The 27,260-nt window shown below is 36.9% G+C and overlaps 1 protein-coding gene across 1 annotated transcript; it reads left to right on the top strand.

Moving 5' to 3' along the window:
* Window positions 1-72: 72 nt before the first annotated feature.
* Window positions 73-26,619, top strand: LOC127648951 (zinc finger protein 260-like). The gene is made up of 5 exons (XM_052133797.1): window positions 73-178; window positions 11,422-11,663; window positions 11,942-12,695; window positions 25,119-25,213; window positions 25,462-26,619. The coding sequence occupies exons 2-5, from the start codon at window positions 11,579-11,581 to the stop codon at window positions 26,556-26,558; spliced, it is 2,031 nt and encodes a 676-aa protein (XP_051989757.1). The 5' UTR covers window positions 73-178; window positions 11,422-11,578; the 3' UTR covers window positions 26,559-26,619.
* Window positions 26,620-27,260: the final 641 nt, after the last annotated feature.

The raw sequence follows: 27,260 nt of genomic DNA, 5'->3' as shown, positions 1-27,260 counted from the left end.
CCCTCATGCGTGTAATACTCATCCCTTCCTCCAGAGGGAGTATTTCACTGAGTTGTTTAGAAATGTGAACTAGAAGAAGAGTGAAGTACATGCATAAGGAAGTATTGTTGTATCACTCATGTTGATTTTGCCAATACATCTAAAGTCCTGGCTGAGTAACGTTTTGTTCAACACTTATGTAAGTAGATGGTTTAACTATGCTCATCTGGGTACTTTTATTTGTATTATTTAGTGTTTATTTCTCCAGAAATTGTGAGTAACTATGCTGGGGAATTGAAATTTGGTTGCAGGGTTGTTTGAAACAGCTTTTGATTTATGGAAGCAAAGAAGTGCCGTTTAAAAAAGAATGAAGGAATAAATTATCAATCTATTAATTCGAAAATAATAATAATTTGAATAAATAAACCAATTTATAAATGGACAAATAAATAGACACATTTCAATTAATGTTTTAAAATGTACTTCTATTTAGCAATAAAAGAGCACATTAGTAAATAATTTTAAATTAAATTGCATTTTAAAGAGGTATTTGGCAATGCTTTTCTTAATTCATTTGCCAATTGCTTGTCTTTTTCATCTGCTTATACTTTTTTGTTTTCTTCTCCAATTGAGAATAGAGTTAAAAAAGAAGCCATTGCCAAAAATGCTGTTGACTTGTGGGTAGGGCTGTGTATCGACTTCGATACATTTTAGGCACCAACCGAATTGCCTCTAAACAATCGAGTATCGAAAAATGTCTTGTCGTTCGGTACATCATTTTGATACCTATAATCTCGTCAACGTCAGTGATAAGCATGTAGCATGCTAAATGTGCCCAAATCTAAAAGTGCCGGTGATTGGCCTAGTGTTTAGGGATCAAGGAAAAACACTAGTTTATGCCGGTTACACCCAGAGACGCGGCTCACACATGAGGTTGTAGTGTGTATGTGTCCCAACCCCCATAGATGGAAAAGATGTGGAAAAGATCAAAAGTGTGGCTATATTTCACCAGGCTCGATACAATATTTGCAACAAGATAATTGCTGCCAAGACCGGCAACACGACAAATCTGATGAAGTGCTTGATAGTGCATGGAATAAACTTAGGAGCAGAAAGTTGCTCCGTCTTTGACTGCAAAAAGACCGTGCCGGTGCAGTCATCCTCTCAACGTCCTGCCACAGAGCTTCCTTCAACATGCCCACCACGAGTCTTCCTCCAAAACTACTAATGAATGCAGCGGCGCTATGACTGGGACTCCGACAGGTAGGTTAACGTTTAGCAAACAAACCAACAAACAATATCGGCTAACTTGTAGTGGTACATGCTTGTGTACTTGTTAAAATAGTGTTTCTGTGTGCGGTGACGGTCCTATAAACTGGGACCTACATTACCTTAGATATTGTTTGGATGTATGGCTATAGATGGCTAAATCGATGCTAAAAATGCTTTATGGTTGACAGTAACTGATCAAGTGTAACTCACAAGTTATCTTGTTAAACCGTACTTGTCCATAGGGTTGGCTGAATTAACAGTTTAGCTTTCTTCTTTTGTTTCCTCTTCACATTAATATTTTAGCCTCTGCCCCTGCCAACCCTGTCATAAGGAGACCAGAAGGCTCAGGAGATCTGAGATGATTTTTAGAGAAAAAAAGTCAACAAACTGAAAAGTTTTTTTGAGGTAATGTTTGTAATCTTGTTAAAATTGATTTCATCAATTTGGTATCGAATAAAGTATAGTTTAGGAACCGGTTTTGAAGTCAAGGTATCGGTATCGACATTGTTTTGAACGATACCCAGCCCTACTTGTGGGAGCAACCAATGAACATTTGACTCCGTTATAAGACACACACACGCTCCCACAAGCCACTCGAAGAGGATGTAAGTTGGCCTGTCATTGGATGACGTATTGGATCTGCGAATCTCGTGCATAAGAAACGGATGCGAAGCATATCAGAATTCAATGGTGACGCGTTCACTGTATCTGTGAAATGCAGAGCACGGTCCTACCTGAGTGTGCACAGTGATGCGTGTCCAGGTTGGAGCTGGTAATCGTGATTCAGTCAACAGAATCAGCCTCCTGACTTGAGCCCTGAACTGAAACCATGTGACTGGATTTACTTAAAAAAAACTTTGTCAAGTGGGTTCCACTTAGCTTTTAGTATTCGCAACAAAAAAACTTGTTGCATTTACAAAAGGTTTATGTAAAGTTGACAAATATTCCATAAATACAAATTTAAATTTGTTGTATGAACTAAAGAAATCCTAGTAAAGTCACTATTACATACTATAAATATACATTTACAGTTTACTTAATGTTATGTTGAATTTACGAACATTTAGTATGCAATAAACATTTGTTATGGATTTCAGTTACATTGTAATTATAATACTTTGCCTTACAAGTGTACAAGAAAACCATTAAATAATCAGACACACATTTTGCAGAAACCAATAGCTTTTTATTTGCAATACAGCCAAGCCTTGTAATCTTTTTTTCTTAAAAGAAATACTAGAAATGAACATGACATCAATTCAAGATTGGCAGCATACCCCAAAATGCTACAGAATTCAAAGTATTTTTTTTAGCTCTTATTAAAATGTACATTTGTGGCTAGCATGTATTTTTGATCAATAAAAAAAAGACTGTATTAGCCATGTCTCAACTTTCTCAAAGTCGACATCCTAAAACAAGGAGAAAAACAACAGTTAAACAGTTTTCATTTTATTGATAGAGTTGGTAATTAATTTACAATTGCACATCATTTCTTATGTTTTTGTACGTCTATGATGATGTGTATTCCGAGTGTATAGTGTTTTGTCCTATAGTATATTTTCATTTATTTATTCATTCAGTTAATCATTTCAATAATGAAATGAATATGCTAGAACTTTAGACTAAAATACTGTCATTATTCACTGTCCATGCCCCAAACCTGTATGATCTGCCTATTTCGTGAGCAGGGAAGCTCGAGAAAAGATTTCAGCTATATATTAAAAGAATCATTATCCCAAAAATAAACATACTGTCAATTTACTGACTCTAGCCAGTTTTTTGTGTAACCATCCAGTTTTAACATATGTCTGAATCAGTGGAAGGGTGGTGATTCGAGTGAACTCAGTAGCCATCTAGAGATTAAAAAGACATAACAATAAGACATAAGGATAATGTATGTTTTAAAATGACACCGATCATTAATCTATAGAAAACAACATTTAGCCTACATGGGCAAGAACAAAACAACATAATGTGACACCGGGGAGGCTAGTTAATATTAACAGAGTAAATGCAGTATTTCTATCAAACTTGTCTGATGTTCACAAAACAGAACTGGCCATCTGCTTTTGAATTCGGCAATGAAGGGCATGTCTTGAACTATTTCATGTCGTCTGTAGGGAAAAATTGTCCATTTCCTGTTTAATTGTTTTATGGTTGTCTTTTTTCTGGATTTCAGACAGCAGTGTCAATCTCTCTGTCTCTAGACTTTCTTTGTCTTCAGCTGGGTAGTGAGGATAGAAATGTACTTCTGCTTTCTTAGGCTTCTTGAACTGGATTGAATGTGTGCATTCACCATCTGGTCTACTCCAACCAAAATGGCCATGCATTAATCTGTAATGCTTCAACGATTGAGTTTGCACGGTTATCTTACATTGCCACATGGTCTTGAAAATTTCACATAACTGATTAAAATTGAAAAAAGATGCATGTCCAGTCTCCGACAAAAACTCATAACATGAAGTACAAAACTATTTGGTCTTCTACATCAGTTAAATTGTTTTTTAGCAGTATTAGTCAGGAACCATCCAGTTTTATCATATGTCTGAATCAGTGGAAGGGTGTGTTCAGGATGTCAAAATATGAATACCTTACAAAGTTGCTGAAATAATCTCTTCGATCTGGTTCGTCTGTTTTACACAGCTCATCTACAATGAAAGAACACGTATGTTGTAATAGAAAAGCAGAGACAGACTATGACATAAAACTTACATCCTGAAGTAATAAAACTATGTAGTGTAATACACATGCTTTTATTGGCAGTATTTTTCAGGATGGCAAATGTTTTAAACAAAATATTCATACCTTACAAAGTCGCCAATATAATCTCTTCAATGTGCTTCACGCTGCTGCATTTACATACGGTGTGCGCAAAAGGACATCCCGTTTTTGGTTTCCTTGTATTTGTGCATTTCACTAAACAATGATTCGTTGACTGTGACAAGACAAGACACATTTTTTGTTGAAATAACTAAGTTGTTGCTTGTGTTTGTTTAGTAATGTGAACAAGATATTATTCGGTAAAACTGACTCCAAATAATTTCATTTTTTTACACACCATAAATACACAATGTACACATTCTTTTATCACATTCCTCTTTTACAATTGTAGTCTGGGTCTTATTGATTTAACATTTGTAATGTGAATTTTGAATGCATTTACTTTTTAATTGTACTTGAATGGATTGTTATAGTCAAAATTTAATTGACACAGATAATGGCAGTCAACATGACAAAGATTTAGGCCAGACATTTTCCGAGAGAATAAAAAAGCAATAGCCAACAAATGTTTTACCCCTTCACTTTTAGGATTGTGTGAAATGAAACCATGTCACTTAACCTAACATTTACTGGGAGAAAAAAAAAGAACTTCTGGAAGTTAATAAAGGAAACTTTATTAAGCTTTATAAACTGAAACAGTTTAGCAAAGTTTAATTGTGTCCCAGTGCTTATGGTCGATGATCTCACAGTGCAGCGTACAGAAGGTAAGGTATATGGACTTTGTTCGCAAATATAGCAGAGATAGCGGTCATACAGTAATGAAACGGGTGAATAACCGTAAGGTCAGGCAGTGCAGAGAAGCAATTGCTTTAGTATAGGATCTGGCGGTATTCTTCATCGGCTCGGTACCTTTAAGCGGTGAAGTAGGTTGAGGCAAATGGCAGTTTCTGCGTGAGTTTCAGTTCGGGAGGCTTGTTCTGTTGATAGCATCACGTTTACCAGCTGCCATCATGGACCCATATCACTGTGCCACGTCCAGTAGGGCCACGTTCAGCATTTCACAGCAACAGTGAAGGAGCCACCATTAACTTATGATATGATTTGCATCTGTTTCTTATGCGCAGGATTCAATAAAATCATGTAAACCGCTCTTAACGTTGTCCAATGAGAGGCCATCTTACATCCTCTTCAAGTGGCATGAGAGGGTGTGACTTATAACGGAATCAAAAGTTAATTGGTTACTCCCATGAGTCAACAAACCAATGGCATTTTTTAAACTCTGTTCTCAATTGGAAAAAGAAATGGCAATGGCAAATGAACTAAGAAAAGTGATTGCCAAATACCTTTTTAAAATGCAATTTAAAAGGTGCTTTATGCAAATGTACTAATTTATTGCTAAATATTAAACGTGAAATAAATATGATTTATTAATGCACAATTTTATTTTGAAATATAATGACATTATTACATGAATTAAATAAACACATTTAAGTGTGTCTTTTTATTTGTCCATTTATAAATTTGACTTATTCAAATTTTTATTTTCAAATTAATAGATTTTCTTTTTAAATAGCACTCCTGGGCTTCCATGTGATTACCCCAATTAACCAGGATTAACAATTTGTTCGAATAATATTATTAGTTAAAATAAAACCGAGAGGTTAATTAAAGAAACAACAGGGAGGTAAATTGATGGGTTTATCGAAGGAGCTCTAAAATAATTATTATATAGGCCATGTTATGTACACACGAGGGCGCTGTTAATGCAAACCAAAGTCATCCTCACAGTATGAAAAGATGAAGACTTTAAAGTTTATTAGTAGCCTTATTGTATAATGTTGTATACTTTTTAGACATATAAAATCGAACCTGCTCGTAAGGTCTCCTCGAGCATTTAAGTAAGGCTGTTAATTTAAGAAGTTGGTTAAACAAGTTGCTAACAAAAAGTGTCCAACTAAATTCAAACTATTTAAATATCGAAAATACTTGTAAATATATAACAATCCAATTAAATTAAGTCTGCAGTTAAAAGTAATATCACATGATATACTTAGGGTGACGTTAAATTGAACTTGTAAAATGATGCTAAATATAACTAATATAGTTAATACAACAAGAAAATGCCTTAATTTATATTACTTTTTTATCCAAGCTTCACAAAAGAAGACTGTGACATCTGGCAAAGATGAAATCACAAAAATGAATTTTATTTCCCCATTATAAGTGAATTATTTATTTTAAGTTGAAGAAAAAAATATGTATTTAAATTATCTGGATATCCCTGTGCAACGTATGAGAGAGAGGGAGGATGATTTTGCAAACTTTTAATTTTGAGGAGCCATGCAATAGTTTTCCTCAAATAATACCAGTCTGAGTAGTGCATGTTCAAACATGGAGTTGTGAAGTGTAGTCAGAATTATCAGCAGACAATACATTGACTGAAACTTCTTTGACATCTGGATCATAATGGCTACGTTCACATGCGTATAACAAACCCACACATGTTCATTATTATCAGCAAGTGATGGAAGACTAGATGGATAAAGTCATTTTAAATAAAGTCATTTGGAGTCGTATGGTGTAATTTAAATATCAAGGACAGCAGGAAAAACTGCATTATAAAGATATATATTGTAACAGTCTTTCTCGTGGTGTTGTATTCATCCCTGCCACCAGGAGTCACTGTTAGTACACTGGGTGAGTTTTGAAAATATAGAGGAAGTAGAAGAGGAAGAGGCAGATCAGTTTGTATTCCTCATGGTGTATAAAGGTTCCACAGCTAAATCTTTGATTAAGAAGCTCTTTGTGGTTTACTGCTCAAATAATGGATTTATTTATCTGAGAATGATGCTACAACTTGGAAACCTTTGTTCAACACTGCGATCCTCTGCTAAGAGACTGTTCAGGAATTACTACAACTAACTAGTCATCTATTCTAGACCATCTTTCTTCATCTTATCATCAAATAGGACCGTTTCAGATTTTAATCTCTTTCATCATTGTTCATTCATCTGCCAATCTCATGTTATATATGGTCAAAAAAGGGTGTGGTTGATTTACTTTATGGAACCTTGTGCTATAATTATACTTTATCATTTTGAATACATTTATGGAAAGAACGACACTTGTGTATTCATTTACTTTATTTTACTTTCAAATACTACATATCCTTTGGATAATAGCAATAATGAGTCCCCCCTTATCTCTTTCCTAACACCTTAGTTCAGAGTATCTGAGGCAGGTTTTAATATCTAAGGTTAGAGTTGTTATCTAATTATTTCAGATTTCCATTGTCTTGCTTGTATTTGAGTTTTGATACAGTTTGAGAATTATAAAAACATGTGTGACATGAACAAAGAGCTGTTTTACGTTGGCTAAATCCACGTCTGCATATTTAACTATGTGAACTTCAAATCAACCGCTGAACCCAACTGTTGAAGACTATAAATGATTTACTTAAAAAGGAACTGAATGTATTAACTAGAAAAGATATGACTAGAAATAAAAGAAAATCCCCAATTTGGAATGCCCGATTTCCAATGAGCTCTAAAGTCCTCGTGGTGGCGTAGTGACTTGCCTCAATCCGGGTGGCTGAGGATGAATCTCAGTTGCCTCCGTGTCTGAGACAGTCAATCCACACATCTTATCGTGTGGCTTGTTAAGCTCGTTACTGCGGAGATGTAGCGAGTGTGGAGGCCCATGCTATTCTCCACGGCATCCGTGCACAACTCGCCATGTGCCCAACCGAGAGCGAGAACCACACGTTATAGTAACCACGAGGAGGTTACCCCATGTGACTCTACTCTCCCTAGCAACCGGGCCAATTTGGCTGCTTAGGAGTCCTGGCTGGAGTCACTCCGCATGCCCTGGAATCGAACTCATGACTCCAGAGCTGGTAGTCAGCATCAATACTCGCTGAGCTACCCAAACCCCAGGAATAAAAAATTTTAAACCGTAAAATATTACACTTTAAATCAATTGTGTAAGTGACTAATGTTGAGTTAGATTGATGTAAAAAAAATCACATTAAATCTGACCTTGCTGTTCAGACTGAAGGCACATTGGAAAATTCTGTTAATTATCTGATTTGTTTCCACATATGTAAGGCTACATTCACACTGCAAGCCTTGGTGCTCAATTCAGATTCATTGCTCAGATCCGATTTTATTTATTTTATTTTTTTTTATTTTTTTCATTTGGTTGTTCACATTATTTTTTAAATGTGGCCAATATCAGATTCCTGTGTGAACTGGTCACGGTCCTGAACTGACCTGCATGTGCAAAAGAACAATGACAAAGGCGTCACATGCAGCACGCTGTCATACGGAAGTAAGAATGGAGGCTACTGAAGTCAGCATTTACGCGTTCATTTATAAGTTGTTGTGCAGCGGAAGCCAGCGAATTCATGAGCAGGTGATAAGGAGGATGTGGATGAGGAGAATGACAGCAAAATGTTCACTATGCTCTCAGACTGGTTACGACACGACCCCTCAAGGTTTGCTTGAATAGAGATGTCGCCCCAAATACTTATGAGTTCTAACACCTCACTGTCCCTCCACTGACTATTTTCGCAGCTGTCTTCCATATTCACAGAGTGACCAAATAACTACTGATATGTAAAATATTTAGAGTGACTCCCGCCAGCGCAGCATTGTGACAAATGCCGAAAGTGACATGAAAGTCGCATGAATTCCAATATGAGGTTGCATTGCAAAAAATCAGACCTGAATCTGATTTAGGACCAGATATGGAAGTGGCCCAAATCAGAATTGAAAAGATCATATTCCATTTGTGCTGTTCACACTGTTATGAAAAAAGCAGATCTGAGACAGATTTGGGACACTTTTGCCTGCAGTCTGAACGTAGCCAAAGTGGCTAAGATCGGATGTCAGATTTAAAGCACTTTTGGCTGTTCCGGTCTTCCAATTAACAGATCTGCGCCACATTTAAGTAGTTCAGACTGCCACAAAAAAATCAGATTTTTTGCATATCCAGATTGTATCCAGATGAGTTTTTGATAGTCTGGACAGCAAAAAAACACATGAAATCAGATTTTTCTGAATCTGATTCAAACCACATCGGGAGGTGGTTTCAAATGCGATTGAAATCATATTTTTTCAGATCCATCTCAGTCCGGACACTCTGGCTGCTCAATTCGGATTTAAAATGGTCTTTCGCGGAGTCACTCTTAACGCAGCACAAAATGATGACGTCAAAAATCGGTGACTGCTGCTCAATATTTACTGTTCTGCACCACGAATGGACAGGGTGCTTATTTGAAGAGCGAGATGATGCACCTCCATTTTCCCGCATCTGTTTTGAAAGCACGTGGGTAAGCCTACGTCGTTAAAAAAGCAACCCATGCAGATAGGTTGGTTATGTCTGAATGCGCAAATCTGATTTGATCACTTGCAATTAATAGCATGGACAGTCTGCCTGAAAAGTCAATAAGTCTGATTTGAGAGAAAATCAGATTTGCCTGCAGTCTGAACATAGCCTTAGATGCGGTGTGAACTGCATAAGTGCATTTCTGGCCACTCTCCTTTGACTTTGCCTTAAAGGGGTCATCAGACCATTTATAATAGGGTTCAAAACAGTGCTACTATGAATGCAAACTTTAATACAGTGAAAAAGACAAATCATTATAAATGTCCAACATTCTTTTGAATGTCCATGTACTAAAATAAAATATTTGATGTCATGAGTGTACCTTCATTTACTATTACTATTATTTTGAATGGCCATTTAAAATGACGCAATGTGATAACAATTTGACCTGGTCACATAAAGTAGTCCGTTAATTTACCTGATGAACTTTCACCTTTTGCTGACCCTTTATGCTTCACAGAGCTAATGTGTGCTTCTAAATCACCTGCATCTTTATTAGCAACTGACACATAAGTGCAGATTTACATGTCATACATTCTGCTTCCCACGGATCTCCACCTGAACAAAGCATGTAGATTATTTGTGCAAATCTTCTGTAAATTTGCACTTTCATTTGGGCATTGTTTCCATTCAGCAGTCATTTGCTGCTACTGTCAAGCAACTGTTTGATGCCGAACACAACAGAGAGATTGACAGGCAGGAATTTGGACGTTTTCGCAAATTTAGAAATCCCGGCCAGATTCGGCCACGGTCCGAAAAAGAGGACATGTCTGGGGGAAAAAAGAGGACGTATGGTCACCCTACATTTGGACGTCCTTGACCAGCCCACAAGTTTAAAAACATTATGCTAAACATGTAGGTAACATCAGTAAATCCTCACCATTACTCTTCTTTTCAATAAAGTCCAAAAGGCTGCGTTGCTTTTTTCTTGACGTTTCATTTTTCCTCCAGAGTGACACAAGCTGCCTCTCTCTAGTAGCGGGAGGCGGAGGGTGTCACGCCATGTGAACTTCAAACAAAATGTAGCAGTATTATTGCAAGTAGCCTACGTTCTTCAAAGACTTGCGAGACAGGCTGTGTCATGAAGATTATTGCATATTCATACAGAAATAATTTTGTTGTTGTTGAGCTGCACCTAAACATGTGTTGCCTACATTTAAAATTACATTCGGGGCTGAAGCCCTGGAAATATGACCTGGTGACGCAGATGCACATACCCCTACCTTATACTTATATTACATTGTAATGTTCTGTGTGCACTTGCTTGTTTCTCATATCACCAAAAAATCCTTGTGTATGTGAGCACACTTGGCAATAAAGCTAATTCTGATTCTGATTGCATAACAAATTCATTGGAAAGGAGGAACTAATTGAGAATACTGAAGGAATTCACAATTCTCTCTGGAATTAAATTACCACGTGTCCTAAGGACAAGCACATGAAAGTGCTTAATGGAGTAGTTCACTCAAAAATCTAAATTCTCTCAAACCAACTGGATTGCTTCAGTGAACATTATTTAAATCACTGGAGTCCTGGATTACTGGATTACTTTTATGCAGACTGTATCTCCTTTTCTGAGATTTGGAGTTCCGGTCACAATTCACTTGAATTATATGGGCCTACAAAGCTCAGATATTCTTCTAAAAATCTTTTTTTTCCACAAAAGAAAGTCATTCACACCTGGGATGGCATGAAAGAGAGTATATGATGGGAGAATTTTCATTTTTGGGTGAACTCTTGTATTCATCATCATTACCATCCTTTTTATTTTCTCCTCCTTAAACCTGTTTAAATCCTTCCTTCATTCGTCAGCCAAGCTTTAATATCTTACTGACTATTAACATGAATCCTCTTTATATGAAACATTTGAGACCGGAATATTTTTGAAAGCTAAAATCTGGGACTTGTATTGTAGTCTTCAATATTTCGATTTTGTGTCTTTCCATGTGTTTGTTTAATATCTGGGTTCATGTTTCTTTTGCAAACTATCATCATTAAATGCATGTCATTCCCTACATCAAAGGGATATTGTATAATTAAGGAATCTGGTCCTTTTTTCAGATCTGCTTCTCCACATCGCACAGAGATTGGGATTCACCCCTGCAGTGAAACCACTACTACAGCAATTTACCAATAAATGTTGTGATTATTTCCATCACCCTACTAGTGAAGAGAAGGGGAAAAAAAACTCTGTCTTACCGAGGAACTCTACTGAAAAATGAATTTTGTTAAAGTGGAGAGTGAAGACATGTGTGATCCAGAGACACGCCAAATTAAAAATGAAGATAATAAGGAACAAAGAGGTTTGTGTCCATTTCCTAATTCTTCTTGATTTTTTGAGGAACATTGAGGGAACAAAGCTTCAGACAGTTCACTTGATCTGACAGCTGCATTTAGAAAATCATAGAGACAGTAAAATTACACCTAAACAAATCGATATGAAAATGACAGAACTAACCTTCAGCATATCAGATATGACATAAAAGTAGATTCTTGGCCTTTGTTGTTTATTGACATTAAATAGGGGTTCATTTGATTGTGTATTTTTCACATTTGTCTCAAATTACTTTGTTCATTTTAGACTTAAAAGAAGAAAAAGAAGATAATCAAGAACTGAATGATGTGGAGGAAAATCAGTTCCAAAATTTAGATCATTTAATGACTAGAGAAGAATATTTTAGTGGCTCAAAGACTGAAAAATATTTCTCACAGAAAAGAACTCCAAGAATAAGAGCAAAAAATTCTTTCACTTGCTCTCACTGTGGAAAGTGTTTTGCACGAAAAGGAAACTTTAATGCTCACTTAAAACTTCACAATGGAGGGAAGCCTTTCACATGCCTTCAATGTGGAAATGGCTTCATATATAAAAGAAACCTTACAACTCACATGAAAATCCACTCTGGAGAGAAACCCTTCACCTGCCATCAGTGTGGAAAGTGTTTCACATATAAAGGAGATTTTAAGCGACACGCGAGAATTCATACTGGAGAGAAACCTTTCACCTGCCATCTATGTGGAAAGAGTTTCACAGAAGGAAGAAACCTCACACTTCATCTACGCTATCATTCTGGATTAAAACCATATAACTGTGATCAGTGCAGCAAGGCATATACGCGTGCATCACAGCTAAAGCTACACATGACAAGTCATGCAAATGAAAAGCCGTACGTGTGTTCTTTTTGTGGAAAGAGTTTCATTACATCAACAAACCTTAAAACACATGAGCGAGTGCATACTGGAGAGAAACCATACCACTGCACTTCATGTGGGAAGAGTTTCAACCATTCAAGTAATCTACGGACTCATCTAAAAAAGCATTGTCCAAACGTGTCAAAGTGAGCCAAGTTCATTATGGGGGCAACACTTTTGTGGTTTGTAGCTGTAAAAATTAATGTGATAATGCATGCGATTAATTTGTAATGTTTAACATGTTAATTAATCATAACGCATTTACAAATTTTCATGTTAGATACTGACATTTTATTCAGCTCTGTGTGAGTTTTAAGCACTGGTTGGAGTAGAACAAATCCTTTGCGAGGTGTCCAGTGCAGACAATACACTGACGTACACACAACAGCCATTCCATGTCAATTATTAAGTGATTGCGATTGGACCTCTTGCAGAAAAAACACAGATGGGACTTTGTAACCATTGCCACTAAGCTTTTGAAGCATCATCTAATGATTACTTGGCAATTCGGATAAAGTCTCATTATGTAGGCAGTGCAATAGCTAGAAGCATAACAAGAGATCGGCCGTGTTCCGAATATCTTACTACCGTACTACTCTTAATATTTCTGCTATCCACCACTTTCCTGAGCAACCACTGGGCAGTGCCATGATGATTCTAACTGCCTCTTTTGCATTTCTAGTCTCGAGACACAATGTAAAAACCACCAAAACTAGAGATTCAGACGGAGAACAACCATTCAAGTGTTATTTTGAGTATAAATTAATTTCACTCTCAACTTGTGCAGTTGTTGGCTGTCATAATTCAAAGTAGTTAATCATATCAACATAATTCACCTCGGTCCATCGCTTCATGACATCTACATACTCTGGTGAGGCACAGTCTATAAAAAAAAGCTAATCTCGACCCTCGAATTATTGGTGCAATAGATTCTCATTTTTTGACAACTTCTACAAATATAATGCTGTACCTGCTAAGGATAAACTCTGATGTGGGTGAAAACACTGGAGACCGTAAATTGAAAACAGGCAACTCGTGGAACACTTCCGCGTTCAGGAAAAAGGGGGATACATAGATATGACAGAAGCAGTAAGCTTAATATGGGCAGGATGCCATTGCGAACACAGCCAGTATCTGCAGAGCTTTTTTATGTGGAGTTCATAGCAGCGCTTGATGCCCTCATGCGAATCATGTGCATTCCATATCCAGAGTGGACTGCCACGGCTAGGCTGCTGATTAATATTGTTGTGGATAAGGGTTTAAGAGATTTAATGTGAATTGCAATGAATACGCAACCTACGAAGACTAGTTCTTTCGATTAGTCAAACTCCCACTTTGGGAAATGTTTAATGTTACTTGAATTGGTGCTATTTTAGTGCATTTCTATCTTTATAATATTTGATTTGAAAATGTTAATATGGCATTATTGTTACATTTTGTTTTGTTTTCTTTCCTAAGATGGAAAGAATGCATTTTGAAAGGAAAAGCATACATTGTCAAATTTGAGCACTTTCAAAATTGTCCGTACCGTGATTTAACTATGAAGAATTATGCAATTAATCGTGTTAAAAAAATTAACGACTGACAGCAATAGTTGTAAGGACCCCCTGCAAAAAATCAGGAACATTTTCACTGCTTTCACCTCATGCCCTGTCTTATTTTAGTGCCAGCCAGGGATCTCTGTGTGGATGAGTCTCTGATGAAGTGCAATGCTGACATTTCGGCAGTTTATAACAGCTAAACGGCACAGATTTGTGATCAAGTTTGTGTTGTGTGATTTGTTTTCACCGGTTACGTACAGGACATGATCGTATACACAGGATCCACCACCAACATCCAGCACTTTGAGGGCCTTGAGATCTCTAGATCAGTTGTAAGGTCTACTGGTGCCATACCTGGACATCTGGTACTGTAGTCCCACACTGTTCCAGCACCTCTTGTCCCTGGACACAGGAGCTTGTGGGACTGAATGACCCAACAGGAGGGGGATGCCAACATTCACCTGCAAGATGACAAAGGGCCAGGTTGATTTGAAAGAAAATTGAACTCAATTGGCAATTCAATGGCACGACAAGAGGGATGTTCACATCCTTACGCCGCAGTCTATCCATCCATGATGTCAGCCACAGGGAAGGTTGATCATATCACTGGCGAAGGAAAGATGAACCTCTCTGTGTGCTAGTATACAACTAAAAGATGGGGGCAGTGAATTCACCCAAAAATAAGCATTTTCTAATTTTCTCTTATCTCATAATTTACATGTCTCAAACTTATTTGACTTTCTACCATGGAACACAAACAAAGATATTTTGATGACGATATGGTGTGAATATATCCATATAAACTCTGAATCTCCAAAAAGTACATAAAGGCAACATGAAAGAAATGCACAGTGGATTAATCCATTCAGTCTTCTGAAGCGATCCAGTCAGTTTTGGGAGAGAACTGACCAAAATGTAACATTTCAGATTTCTATTTTTTCACTGTACATGTGGCCATCTGGCAGTCTGTAGGCCTGATCATGATTTCAAGCCTGATTACGCTTCCTAGCGATTGATGCATGCACAGAGCTAGGAAGTGTTCTGCAGCTTGAAATCAATATTGCCAAGGAGACTACTGATGTCAAGGTTTGTATTCAAAAAGGACTTGTGTGTTGCCCCCTGTTTTGAAAAGTACCACACTGAAGAATTACTGGGTTTACTGTGAAATAAAATAAGTAAATATTTAGTTAGTAGACGTTATTATCATGATATTTGTATTAGTTATTGTTATATTGATTTGTTATTCATTGTAAATGTATGTTTTTTTTTCCCATCATTTGTAAGTGTTTTTTTTCTTTGAAATGTGTGCATTGTAGGCCTTGCTCACCACTAGTGCAATGTAATTTAATTTTATGACTGTTACTTAGTTGTTATGGTTAATGTTATTTGTATTTATTATAATATTTGTACTGTTATTCAATGTAATTGTGATATTTCTAAAGGGTTTAGTTTTATTTTTAGTTGATTTATTGTCAACAAATAAATGTATAAACACGTAAATAATATGTAATGCGTTGTTTTTTTGTTTTTTTTATAAATTCTCCAAGTCATCACTGTCCATCCTACCTGCACTCACATACATAATTAACACATTTCTATTTACTGACACTTTTCTCACCGGATTTAATCAGGCTCAAGTAACTCTGCGCTTAACCCCACACAAGTAGAAAATGAATGACCAGTCTATCTCCTCCCATTCATGGCGAAAACACTCGAAAGGGTAGTTTTCAATAAGATCTCTGCCTATCTCTTGTAGAACAAGCTGCTGGATAACAATCAGTCAGGCTTCAAATGTGGACATTCCAACGAGACTGCCCTGTTGTCTGAGCTCGATCCAGATCATCTGTCCTTATTCTGCTGGACCTTTGACACAGTCAACCATCAGATCCTACTGTCCACCCACTCTTGGCATCACAGGAACTGTGCTTGGATGGTTCAAGTCCTATCTCTCGAAGTCTATCAATGTATCCTGGAGAGGTGAGTTGTCCGAGTCACATCAGCAACTTACTGGGGTACCTCAGGGATCAGTGATTGGACCACTTCTCTCTATACATAACATCACTGGGACCGATTATTCAAGCACAAGGATTCTCTTACCACCGCTACGCCAATGACACACAGCTCTACTTGTCTTTCCAGCCCAAAGACCCAATGGTGACTGCTGGAATATTGGCCTGTTTGGCAGACATCTCAGCTTGGATGAAGGAACACCACCTACAACTCAACATAGCAAAAACTGAGCTTCTTGTCTTTCCTGCCAACCCTGCTGTTGAGAATAGCATCACAGTTCAGCTGGGTTCATCTTCAATAAAACCTTCCAACATGGTCACAAATCTTGGGTTAACCAACGGCAACCAATTAAATTTCACAGACTGCATCTCAAAGATTTTCACTCTACAACATCAGGAAAGAAGTCCCTTCCTCTCTGAACATGCCACACAACTGCTTGTTCAGTCACTTGTCATAACTAGACCAGACTACTGTAACACTGTCGTTGAGCAGCTATATTGCTCAACAGACCATCACTCCTCTTTAGGCTTCTATTTTTGATGGTGGACAGGCAATACAAAATTTTGAAATGCAAAAAACTGCACAGCAGCTTTTCATGTTTTTCTTTCTTAAAATTGCAAAAATGATCAAATATTTCTCAGTTTTTCACGTAAGAATGACCGAGTAACCGTGGTAACAGGGCTTTGCGTCCCCCATGAGTGGGCAGGGCATCTTTGCTGAATGCATCTTTTCATAATGAACTGCCAAATCATTTTAGCACTGACTCTCTTTACAACTTCATTCTCTTAGAATATAAAGTGCATAATAAATAAAGAGGCTACTTGTCAATTAGATAAATATTTCACTAAGCTTCAAATTTGTCCAGGCCTTCCTCAAAAAGTAAATGTGTCTGCACCTTAATACATATAAGATCCCATTTCCACCTGGTATTTAGATGCGTTTTGGGTGATCACAAAAACCACTTACGTATGTGGTCAAAAATGTATGTGACCAGAGATCGCATTTGAGGTGTAATCTGTCCTGTATGCATCCTGGCATCATTGAAGCACCGCCCCTTACCTGTCAACCAACCACTGTGCTAAAACAAGAGTTTAAACTTGCTCATTAATCTTAATGCATTCTGATCTGTGATCGGATCACCAGAGACGGATCATAATACCAGGTGGATACCATAGGGTCTAATTTTCAGGCTTGTGGTTTTGGACTTACTCGTTTTAACTTACTTATTGTGGCCTACTTACTTGTCTTACTTATTTCTGGTGTTTGGCCACAGTGTGCAAGAAGATGTGAAGACTGTGTGTGTGTGTGTGTGTGTGTGTGTGTGTGTGTGTGTGTGTATGACTTGATTGCAATTCAATCAAGATTTTGTCCCAAGACGTGCCACGGGGTTCGGTGCTTGGCCCCCTTCTATTCATTCTTTACATGCTACGCCTTGGTAACATCATACATAATCATGGTCTCCACTTCCACTGTTACACAGATGACATCCAGTTCTACATCTCTACTTAATCCATTAAAAATAAATCATGGATACAAGCCGACTTCCTCAAACTAAACTGTGATAAAACAGACATGATCATCATTGGTCCTAAATCCCTTACCAAAGCCATTCAGAACTTCTGCCTCACCATCGATAACTCCACTCTGGTTCCCTCTTCACACATTCACAACCTTGGAGTCATCTTTGACAGCAACCTCTTCTTTGTTCACCATGTCAAACAAACCACCAAAACTGCATTTTTCCTCCTAAAAAATATAGCTCGTCTCCGTCCATCACTCTCCTTCTCTGCTGCTGAAACTTTGATCCAGGCTTTCATTGCTTCCAGAATTGACTACTGCAACAGCATTCTTTATTGCACTTCATCCAAAGTCCTACATAGACTTCAGTGAATTCAAAATTCAGCAGCACGCGTGCTTGCTCTTTCCTGTTCCTGTGACCACATCGCCCCTGTCCTCCAGAAGCTTCATTGGCTTCCTGTCTCACAACAGATTTATTTCAGAGTCCTTCTCATCGCTCACAAAGCCCTTCATTACTAGGCCCCAATCGTTACTCGAAACTAATCTTTTCAGGATTGCTTTTGATGTATGATTAATGTAGTGTGTAATAGGTTTTACTGTATTGTTTTGACTATATTTTAATTCATGTTAAGCGTCTTTGAGTACCTTGAATAGCGCTCTATAAATAACATTTATTATTATTATTATTATTAGGGATGTCCCCATCCGATACCTAGATCGGTATCGGCTTCGATATTGACGTTTTTAGACGGATCGGGTATCGGTCTGACGAGCCCGACCCAAATCCGATACTCTGTGTTAGTCATGTTCGTTACTGTCATGCTTAAAAAATGACATAAAAGAACTGTTAAAACACCATTAAAGCGGTTCATATGACTCATGCATTTTATTCAAAGCCACTTGAAGACACGCGATAGCTCTGTGAATTGCAATAGGCTGTGTTTAATAAGTAAACATATAAATGCACGCGCAGCTTCAGCCCGTTAGTGAATGGTGCTTCGGTTTACACACACACACGCACACACGCGCACACACACGCACACACACGCACGCGGCTATTTATAGCCTTCACACGTGCACAATATTTGAGCGCTACAAACGAACATCTCAGATGTAGATGCTCAGCAGTTCGGTTCACTTATAATATGGACTTAGAACGGCACTGGAGGTGCATTTAACCAGAATATAAATAAGAAGCGAATTAAACTGTGAATAAAAAGGGTGAGGGTTTAAAAGTTAAAGATGTCACGGAGAGACTCACAGCAGAGATATTAACTCTGCAGGGTTTATTGAGCAGAGGATTGAAACAGTGATGTAAACATTGTGAGTAAATCCAGTTAAGCAGAGTGGCAAACAGCAGGTAAGTAATATCCAGACAGTGTATAGACACGATGAAAGAGATAACTTACAACAACTTTATGATACTTGCAGGCAATAATGAAGACACATGTTTGACATAGTATTTCTGAGACTCCAGAACTTTCTACTATTGATGATGGGGGGGAGAGAGAGAGAGAGAGCATTTATGCAGTCATTGATTAGCCACTAATGATATGCAGGTGCGTGTAATCAGAACTCGGGGAGTGCCAGTATCCAGTAGGCTATGCAAGTTAATAATAAAGTGTTTCTTAATAAGCTATACATTTATATTGAAATAATGTGTAGTTAAAGGTTTGTGTTTCTTTACATATTAAAGAGTACATCCAATTATTTCCACACAATAATGTAAAGATATTATAAACTGATTATGCAATAAAACAACACTGGTATCGGATCGGTATCGGACAATACTGAGATTTCCGTTATCGGAATCGGATCGGAAGTGGAAAAAGTGGTATCGGGACATCCCTAATTATTATTACGTTTTTAAAGGGCCAGGAAGCTTAAAACTGAGCATTTCAGGCACACAATTTTTTTCCCCCAAACCATATCAGTTCAAACCACTCCCCACAGTCATGACTAAACCCTCAGGAATGTTTTCATTGGTCATTTCAATCATGCAGGAACTAGTTCAGACTATAGTTCAGATTCCAGAAAGATTGTGAATGATCGTATACTGACCAACGGTAAGACAAGCCTGCTGGTAATTTTCAATAATTGCATGGCTTGCTCTCAAGTGGTTTGGACAGAGGGCCAGAGACGGGGTGAAAAAATTATTATTTATATGAATTTTGTTGGTACAAAAATTTACTAACATTCTAAGTCGACCTCAGGGAATATAATAAAATTATAAAAAAAATACAAAGAGTATGTCATGACCCCTTTAATATTTTCCTCTTGGATGTAATACGCATCTCTTCCTCCAGAGGGCGATAAACAGGAATTATTTCACAGAGTTGTGTAGAAACGTGAACTAGAAGAAGAGTGAAACAGGAGATGCATAAGCAAGTATTGTTGAATCACCCATGTTGATTTTGCCAATACATCTAAAGTCCTGGTTGAGCAAAGTTCGTTTCTTCAACACATATGTAAGTTGATGTTTTAAATATGTTTAAGTACTGTTTTAATGTTTAGTGTTTGTTTCTCCGGATCATATGAGATAGGCAGGATCATAGTAAATGCTGGGGAATGGAAATGTTTTTTTGGTTACATGATTGTTTAAAACTGATTTTGATGTATGTTAAAGACCTTTTGACATTTAATTTTAGAGATTTTATTTGTATGGTTTGTACAGGGACGTTTTGTATTTTATTCTTTTATTTAATCTTTATTATTTTTAAGACTTAATTGGAATAGACAATATAGGACCTAGTCCTTGTTTCATCATCAACATTATCATGCTTTTTATCATCTCCTCACTTGACTGTATTGTAATCTTCAATATGTCAATTTTGTTTCTTGTCATGTGTTTTTATTTAATATATGGATTCATGTTTTTGTTGCAATTAAATAGTGTTGTCACAATACCAATATTTTAGTAGTTGGTACAGATATCAGTAAAATTGTTAGATTTCTTTTTTTTTTATACCAATTTTGATACCACAGAAAAAAGGTGGACATACTCCTTAAGCTTAAAATGTTCACATTCAATTTAAACAAAAAACATTGAAATAATAGCATATTTCCTTCAAGTGTTTTCATTAAGTAAACATTGCATTTAATTTGTAAAATTGTGTCTATTCAAATGAATCTAAACTTCAATCAAATGAAAACAGAACATTTACTTTTCAACATACCATTGCATTTTTTTATCAAATTGAAGTGCTTTAGTAAAGATCCTCACATAATAATAATAATAATAATAACCAATATTGGTCTTATACAAAGTACTGCACAACAGGTCATCACATTACAGCTCTGGAAAAGATTAAGAGACCACTGCAAAATCATCAGTTTCTCTGAATTTACTATTTATATGTATGTGTTTGAGTAAAATTAGCATGAAAAAAAAAGTACTGACAACATTTCTCCCAAATTCCAAATAAAAATATTGTCATTTAGAGCATTTATTTGCAGAAAATGACAACTGGTCAGAATTACAAATAAGAAAGTGTTTTCAGACCTCGAAGAATGCAAAGAAAACAAGTTCATATAAATTTTTAAACAACACAATACTAATGTTTTAACTTTTGAAGTGTTCAGAAATCAATATTTGGTGGAATAACGCTGATTTTCAATCACAGATTTCATGTGTCTTGTCATGCTCTCCACCAGTCTTTCACATTGCTGTTGGGTGAATTTATGCCACTCCTGGCACAAAAATTAAAGCAGCTCTGCTTTGTTTGATGGCTTGAGGCCATCCATCTTCCTCTTGATCACATTCCAGAGGTTTTCAATGGGTCTTAATCTGGTGGTCCTCCATCTTGATTGACCTGGCTGTGTGGCATGGAGCATTGTCCTGCTGGAAAAACCAATCCTCAGAGTTGGGGAACATTGTCAGAGCAGAAGGAACATGTTTTCTTCCAGGATTACCTTGTACACGGCTTGATTCATGCGTCCTTCACAAAGACGAATATGCCCGTTTCCAGTCTGGCTGAAGCACCACCCATGCATATCATCACCGATCCTCCACCTGGTCACCTGAGGGTTAGGCGGAGACCTGAAGAGGCCTTCAAGCCACAGTGTCTTGCGCACACTTTGAAATTTGGTGGAGAAACAGTGATGATTTGGAGGTGCTTCAGCCAGACTGGAATCAGGCAGATTCGTCTTTGACATTTTAACATATTGGATGTAACATACATGTGGCTTTTAATGTTTCAATAAGTTTTGTTAGCTCTTCATGACCTTTGACAGCAAAGGATGGAAGTTGCTTGTGAGGAAATTATTAGACACTGTTTTCTGCGGTATTGTGACAGACGATTGCATAATTCCAATTTTATTTCTGATTATTTCTGTTTTATCTGTAAAGAAATTCATGAAGTCATTACTCTTTGAGTTGTGACGTAATATCTGGTTCAGTTGAGACTTTATTCCTAACCAATTTAGCAACAGTACTGATTAAATACCTAGGATAGTTTTTTAGGAGTTTGCTAAAATATGCTGATCTGGCAGTAGCTACAGACACTATCCTTCCATGCACCGCGAAATACCTCTTAATTTTATATTCTTCCACTTGAGCTCCATTTTCCTAGTTGCTGTCTTGAGATCATTGTACCATGATGCAGGGTTTATTTCTTTAATTTTCTTTAATGGAAGGGGGGCATCATGAATGCTAGAAAATACTTAATTTTTTTCTGCTATTACTTCATTCTTTTAGACTTTTTGGTTTACTGAGTATATGAGATAAATCTGGAAGATTATTAGTGAAGCTATCTTTAGTGGTCGAAAGAATAGTTCTACCTGAACCAGAGCTGTCAAAATGGTTGAAAAACTAAATTCGAATTTCTTACTTAAATGATAGTAGTAATTTAATTATATTGAAATTCTAAAGACATTGCTCTGTTAGAGGAAAAAAGTACTGTATTGTCTCCTAAACCCACAAGAAGGCGCAAGTGAGCACAATGAGCAAATATAATCCAAATCAACCATCGCTTTGTTTATTGAAATGAAATGTTATGACTTTGTTTAAAGTGCATAACATTTTAAACAATCGTTCATAGATCAAATATAATTTCCTAAATGTGCACGCAAGGAAATTGAGGTAACAAAAGTGCATATAAGTGGAAGAGCATCAGTAATATGAGAAAAAACGCTTCAACAGACAGCGTAATGTATTGTTAACACAAAATGGCAAACTGTTATTCTGAAACTATCCACTCACTCATACATCTACATGTTGTTTGTCAAAAACACCAGACGGTCAACTTGATCTGAAGCAAGGGCTGAGTGTTTTTGTTGGCAATGTTTACAGCTGATGAAACCAGATGCTCAGCTCTGGCCGATGTGCCAGTAATACCCTGGACCGTTTTAATAATGGCCCCTCGTAATGACATTCTCCAGAAAAATCTTTGGGATGAGAAGACTGCATGTGTGTTCTCAAGTTAGATGTTGTGGATTAATATAGCAGCGGTTTCTTACACCACTTACAAATTATGTTGGTTTTGTCAACAATCTCGCCTTCAATACTCCAGAAATCGAAGAAGCGCCACACAGCACTTTTAAGATGTTTTGGTGTGAGTAAGATCCTCTCCGACTCTGAATCCTCACTCTGTTTTATTATTATCAACGCAGCTGTGCTGCATCTAATGGGTTGAACTGGATATGCTAACAAAAACAAACCGCGTCAGCTACGTCATCATCATATCTCGCGCGCCTCCTGACACGCCTAAAATTTGAATGCATGTTTTTTGCATTCGAATGTGCATTTTTTTTTTAATTCAACGAATATTCGCATTTTTATTTGACAGCCCTAACCTGAACTTTAGCGTGGTACAGATTGAGTGAGTAACATTAGCTGAGCGCAGCATATGGGACACAAGGTAATGATCTGTGGCAGAATTTCTATAGTATCAATATCAACTCCATATGACAGAATTAAATCTAGCGTATGATTATGGTGATGAGTTGGTCCTGTTTCATTTTGTCTGACTCCATGAGTTTAGAATATCAATAAATGCTAATGTATCTGTGGCAGGGCGGAGGGCGGGGCTGGGTTGTGATTATACACACCCGGTCCCTTATCAGGCTAATTAAGCCTCCAAGAGGGATAAAGGCCGATGGCAGATGGTGGTGCGAGGAGAGAGAGATAGTTTACGGACATGTCTGTCATGTGTGTGTTTTGTCTTTTGTTTCAGTTTACCAATTAAACTATTATTTATAATATCAAGCTGGTTCTCACCTCCTCCTTTCCATTAAATTACGTTACAGTATCGTTTTCACTATCTATGTGACTGTTGAAGTCACCAACAATTAAAGCTTTATCCATAGTAACTACTAGATCTGATTTCACCAAGGCAATCAGAATACGGCCCTGGTGATCTATATACTGTAGCAAGCGCAAAAGATGATAGAGATATTTTAATTGTATCTGACAGTGTCACATTAAGCATTAATTGTTCAAAAGACTTAAAATGATATCCTGTCCTCTGTGTAACACCAAAAACTTCACTGTAAATTGCAGCAACACCTCCTCCTCGACACTTCAGGTGTGGCTCATGTTTATAACAATAACCTGGGGGATGAATATATTCATCCAGTTTCAACCTATGATCTGTAATCATTTCATTTACAATTAGTGCTTTTGTTTAGAGATCTAATGTTTAGCAACCCTACCATTTATATGAAGTTTATCTTTATTTTTTATTTTGCCGTTTTTTTTTTTTTTTTCTTTTTTCGAAATGATTTATTAAGGGGTTTGGTAGTTCGGGGAAGAGATACATTCTCTGTGTGATATCTAGGCGATGCAGTCTCTGTGGTGTTGTTTATGTGACCTGTTTGACGTCTCAAGGCAGAGCAATTGCATTTTCGCAGTTACTCCAATTTTTTTACACTATCCTGCACATTCGTCCACATCACTTTGTTAATTCTTGAAGTACAAAAATCTTCATAACTTGTATGTATGGTGAATAGATTCACAACTGCCACCTGCCACATCAACTCACCTGAGCTGTCCTACCAATGACCGGCTTCAGTAATTGTTATATCACCACATTGTGGTCTCCCTATTATGCCAGACTACATGAAATATAAGACCAACTGAGAGTTTTTTGGAAAGCACACAAATTAAGTTTCTAATTTAAATGTCGACTAATATGAATATATCGATGCCTCAAAAACGACGTGACTAATAAACCTATAGTCTGCAGATGCTGCTCGCATCAGTGTATGTGCGTTCTGTCTCTCGACAACTACAATAAGAACAGTGCACGATGCTCATAAAAAATGTGGTGTCTTCAACATATAAGTGGCTTAACACATTCACTTTGCAGCACATGCAGACTTTATATTCTTTTAATTAAATCACATATTTGTTTCTTTTTTTGGCAGATCTTCTCCACATTCAAACAAGAGATTTGTGCAGCGAAACCACCACCTCAGAAATTCACCTATATATGCTTTGATTATTTCCATCATCTTATAAGTGAAGAAAAAACGTGTAACCACTGAAGCCTACTGACATAGTATTGCAAAAATGCAGTTTGTTAAAGAGGAGAGTGAAGACATGAGTAATCCAGAGTCACACAGAATGAAAAATGAAGATACTGAGGACCAGAGAGGTTTGTTTCCATTCTTGAGTCTTCATAATGACTGTTGAGGAACATTAAGGTAACAAAGCTTCATAAAGCTCATTAGATATGGCAGCTGTAGTTATAAAATCATAGAAACAGTAAAATTATAGTTACAAAATAATACCAGCATCTACATGAGAATTGCAAAACTAATCTTCAGCATATTAAATATCTTAAAGAAAATAGGAAAATTTAGTTTTTTCACATGTTTTTTTTTTTATTTAATTTTATTTTAGACTTGATTGAAGTGAAAGAGGAAAGTCAAGAACTGAATGATGTGGAGGAGAAAAATCTGTATCAAGAATTCGATAATTTAATGACTAGAGAAGAATGTTTTAGTGGCTTAAAGACTGAAATTAATTTCTCAAAGAAAATAACTCGAAGGATAAGAGTCAAAAATAATTTCACATGCCTTCAATGTGGAAATAGTTTCTTGTATAAAAGAAACCTTAAGACTCACATGAAAATCCACTCTGGAGAGAAACCCTTCACCTGCCATCAGTGTGGAAAGAGTTTTACATATAGTGGAGATCTTAAGCGACACACAAGAATTCACACTGGAGAAAAGCCTTTTGCCTGCCTTCAATGTGGAAACAGTTTCCTGTATAGAAGAAACCTTAATATTCACATGAGAATACACACTGGAGAGAAGCCTTTCACATGCCATCAGTGTGGAAAGAGTTTCACAGGGAGAGGAGGTTTTAAGCGTCACATGAGAATACACACTGGAGAGAAGCCTTTCACATGTCACCAGTGTGGAAAGAGTTTCACAGAGAGAGGAGATCTTATAAATCACATACGACTTCACTCAGGAGAGAAGATGTTTACATGCCTTCAATGTGGAAATAGTTTCTTATATAAAAGAAACCTCAAGACTCACATGAAAATCCATTCTGGAGAGAAGCCCTTCACCTGCCATGAGTGTGGAAAGTGTTTCACATATAAAGGAAATCTTAAGACTCACATGAGAATTCACACGGGAGAGAAGCCTTTCATATGCTCTCAGTGTGGAAAGAGTTTCACACAAACAGCCCATCTCACAATTCATTTGCGCAATCACTCCGGATTAAAACCATTTAGCTGTGATCAGTGTGGTAAGACATATACGCGTGCATCACATCTAAAAGTACACATGTTAAGTCATACAAATGAAAAGCCTTGCATGTGTTCTTTTTGTGGAAAGAGTTTCATTACATCAGCACATGTGAAAATCCATGAGGGAGTGCATACTGGAGAGAAACCATACCACTGCACTTCATGTGGGAAGAGTTTCACCCAATTAAGTAATTTACGGACTCATTTAAAAAAGTGTTGTTCAAAATTGTCAAAGTGAGCCAAGTTAATTTCAGGTGCAACAGTTTCTGTGACTAGAGCTATGAAAATGAACCTGTTAGTGCATGTGATTTAATTTATAATGTTGGTAACACTTTACAAAAGGTTTCCATTTGTTAACATGAACCAATATTAATAAATTATGTAAAAGTTTTGATGATTGTTAGTTCATGATAATTTCAACATATACTAACATAAACTTTGATTTAAAAAAATATTTTACCATTAGTTCATGCACTATGAACTAACATTAACTAACAATGAACAATTATATTTTTAACTAATATTTAAAAATGCTGTAAAAGTATATTTTTCATTGTTAGCTCATGATACCTAATGCATTAACTAATGTTAGCGAATTGAACATGATTGTAAAGTGTTACCAAACATTTTAACTAGGGTTGTCGATTTAACGCATTAATTCAGTGTGATTAATTTTGCAAAAAATAACGCGTTAAAAAAATGTATGCATTTAATCGCAATGCCCCCCCGGACCATAATAAGGAAGAGTCCTGAGAAATGCATGCTTGTAGTACCACCTGTTTACTCCAGAGGGCAGTAAGTGAAATTTCACCTGTATGAGCAACGCACAGTTTATACAGTGAAGAAACACTTCAGTAGAACAACACAAACATGTGTTACGTTCATGTGTTCAAAACACTTGAAGGAGTGCAAATGCGATCTAAGAGATCTCAAGGTGTGT

Source organism: Xyrauchen texanus, chromosome 9 (genome assembly GCF_025860055.1).
Source record: "Xyrauchen texanus isolate HMW12.3.18 chromosome 9, RBS_HiC_50CHRs, whole genome shotgun sequence".
Classification (NCBI taxonomy): domain Eukaryota; kingdom Metazoa; phylum Chordata; class Actinopteri; order Cypriniformes; family Catostomidae; genus Xyrauchen; species Xyrauchen texanus.
Note: the sequence above shows the minus strand (reverse complement) of the source record. Positions and strands in the feature narration are given on the sequence as shown.

Bases quoted from the DNA above. Each gene is read 5' to 3' on its own strand.
- LOC127648951 (XM_052133797.1), top strand. From the start codon at position 11,579: ATGAATTTTGTTAAAGTGGAGAGTGAAGACATGTGTGATCCAGAGACA. The intron at 11,664-11,941 runs GTTTGTGTCCAT...TGTTCATTTTAG, and splicing joins AGATAATAAGGAACAAAGAG to ACTTAAAAGAAGAAAAAGAA. The intron at 25,214-25,461 runs GTTTGTTTCCAT...ATTTTATTTTAG, and splicing joins AGATACTGAGGACCAGAGAG to ACTTGATTGAAGTGAAAGAG.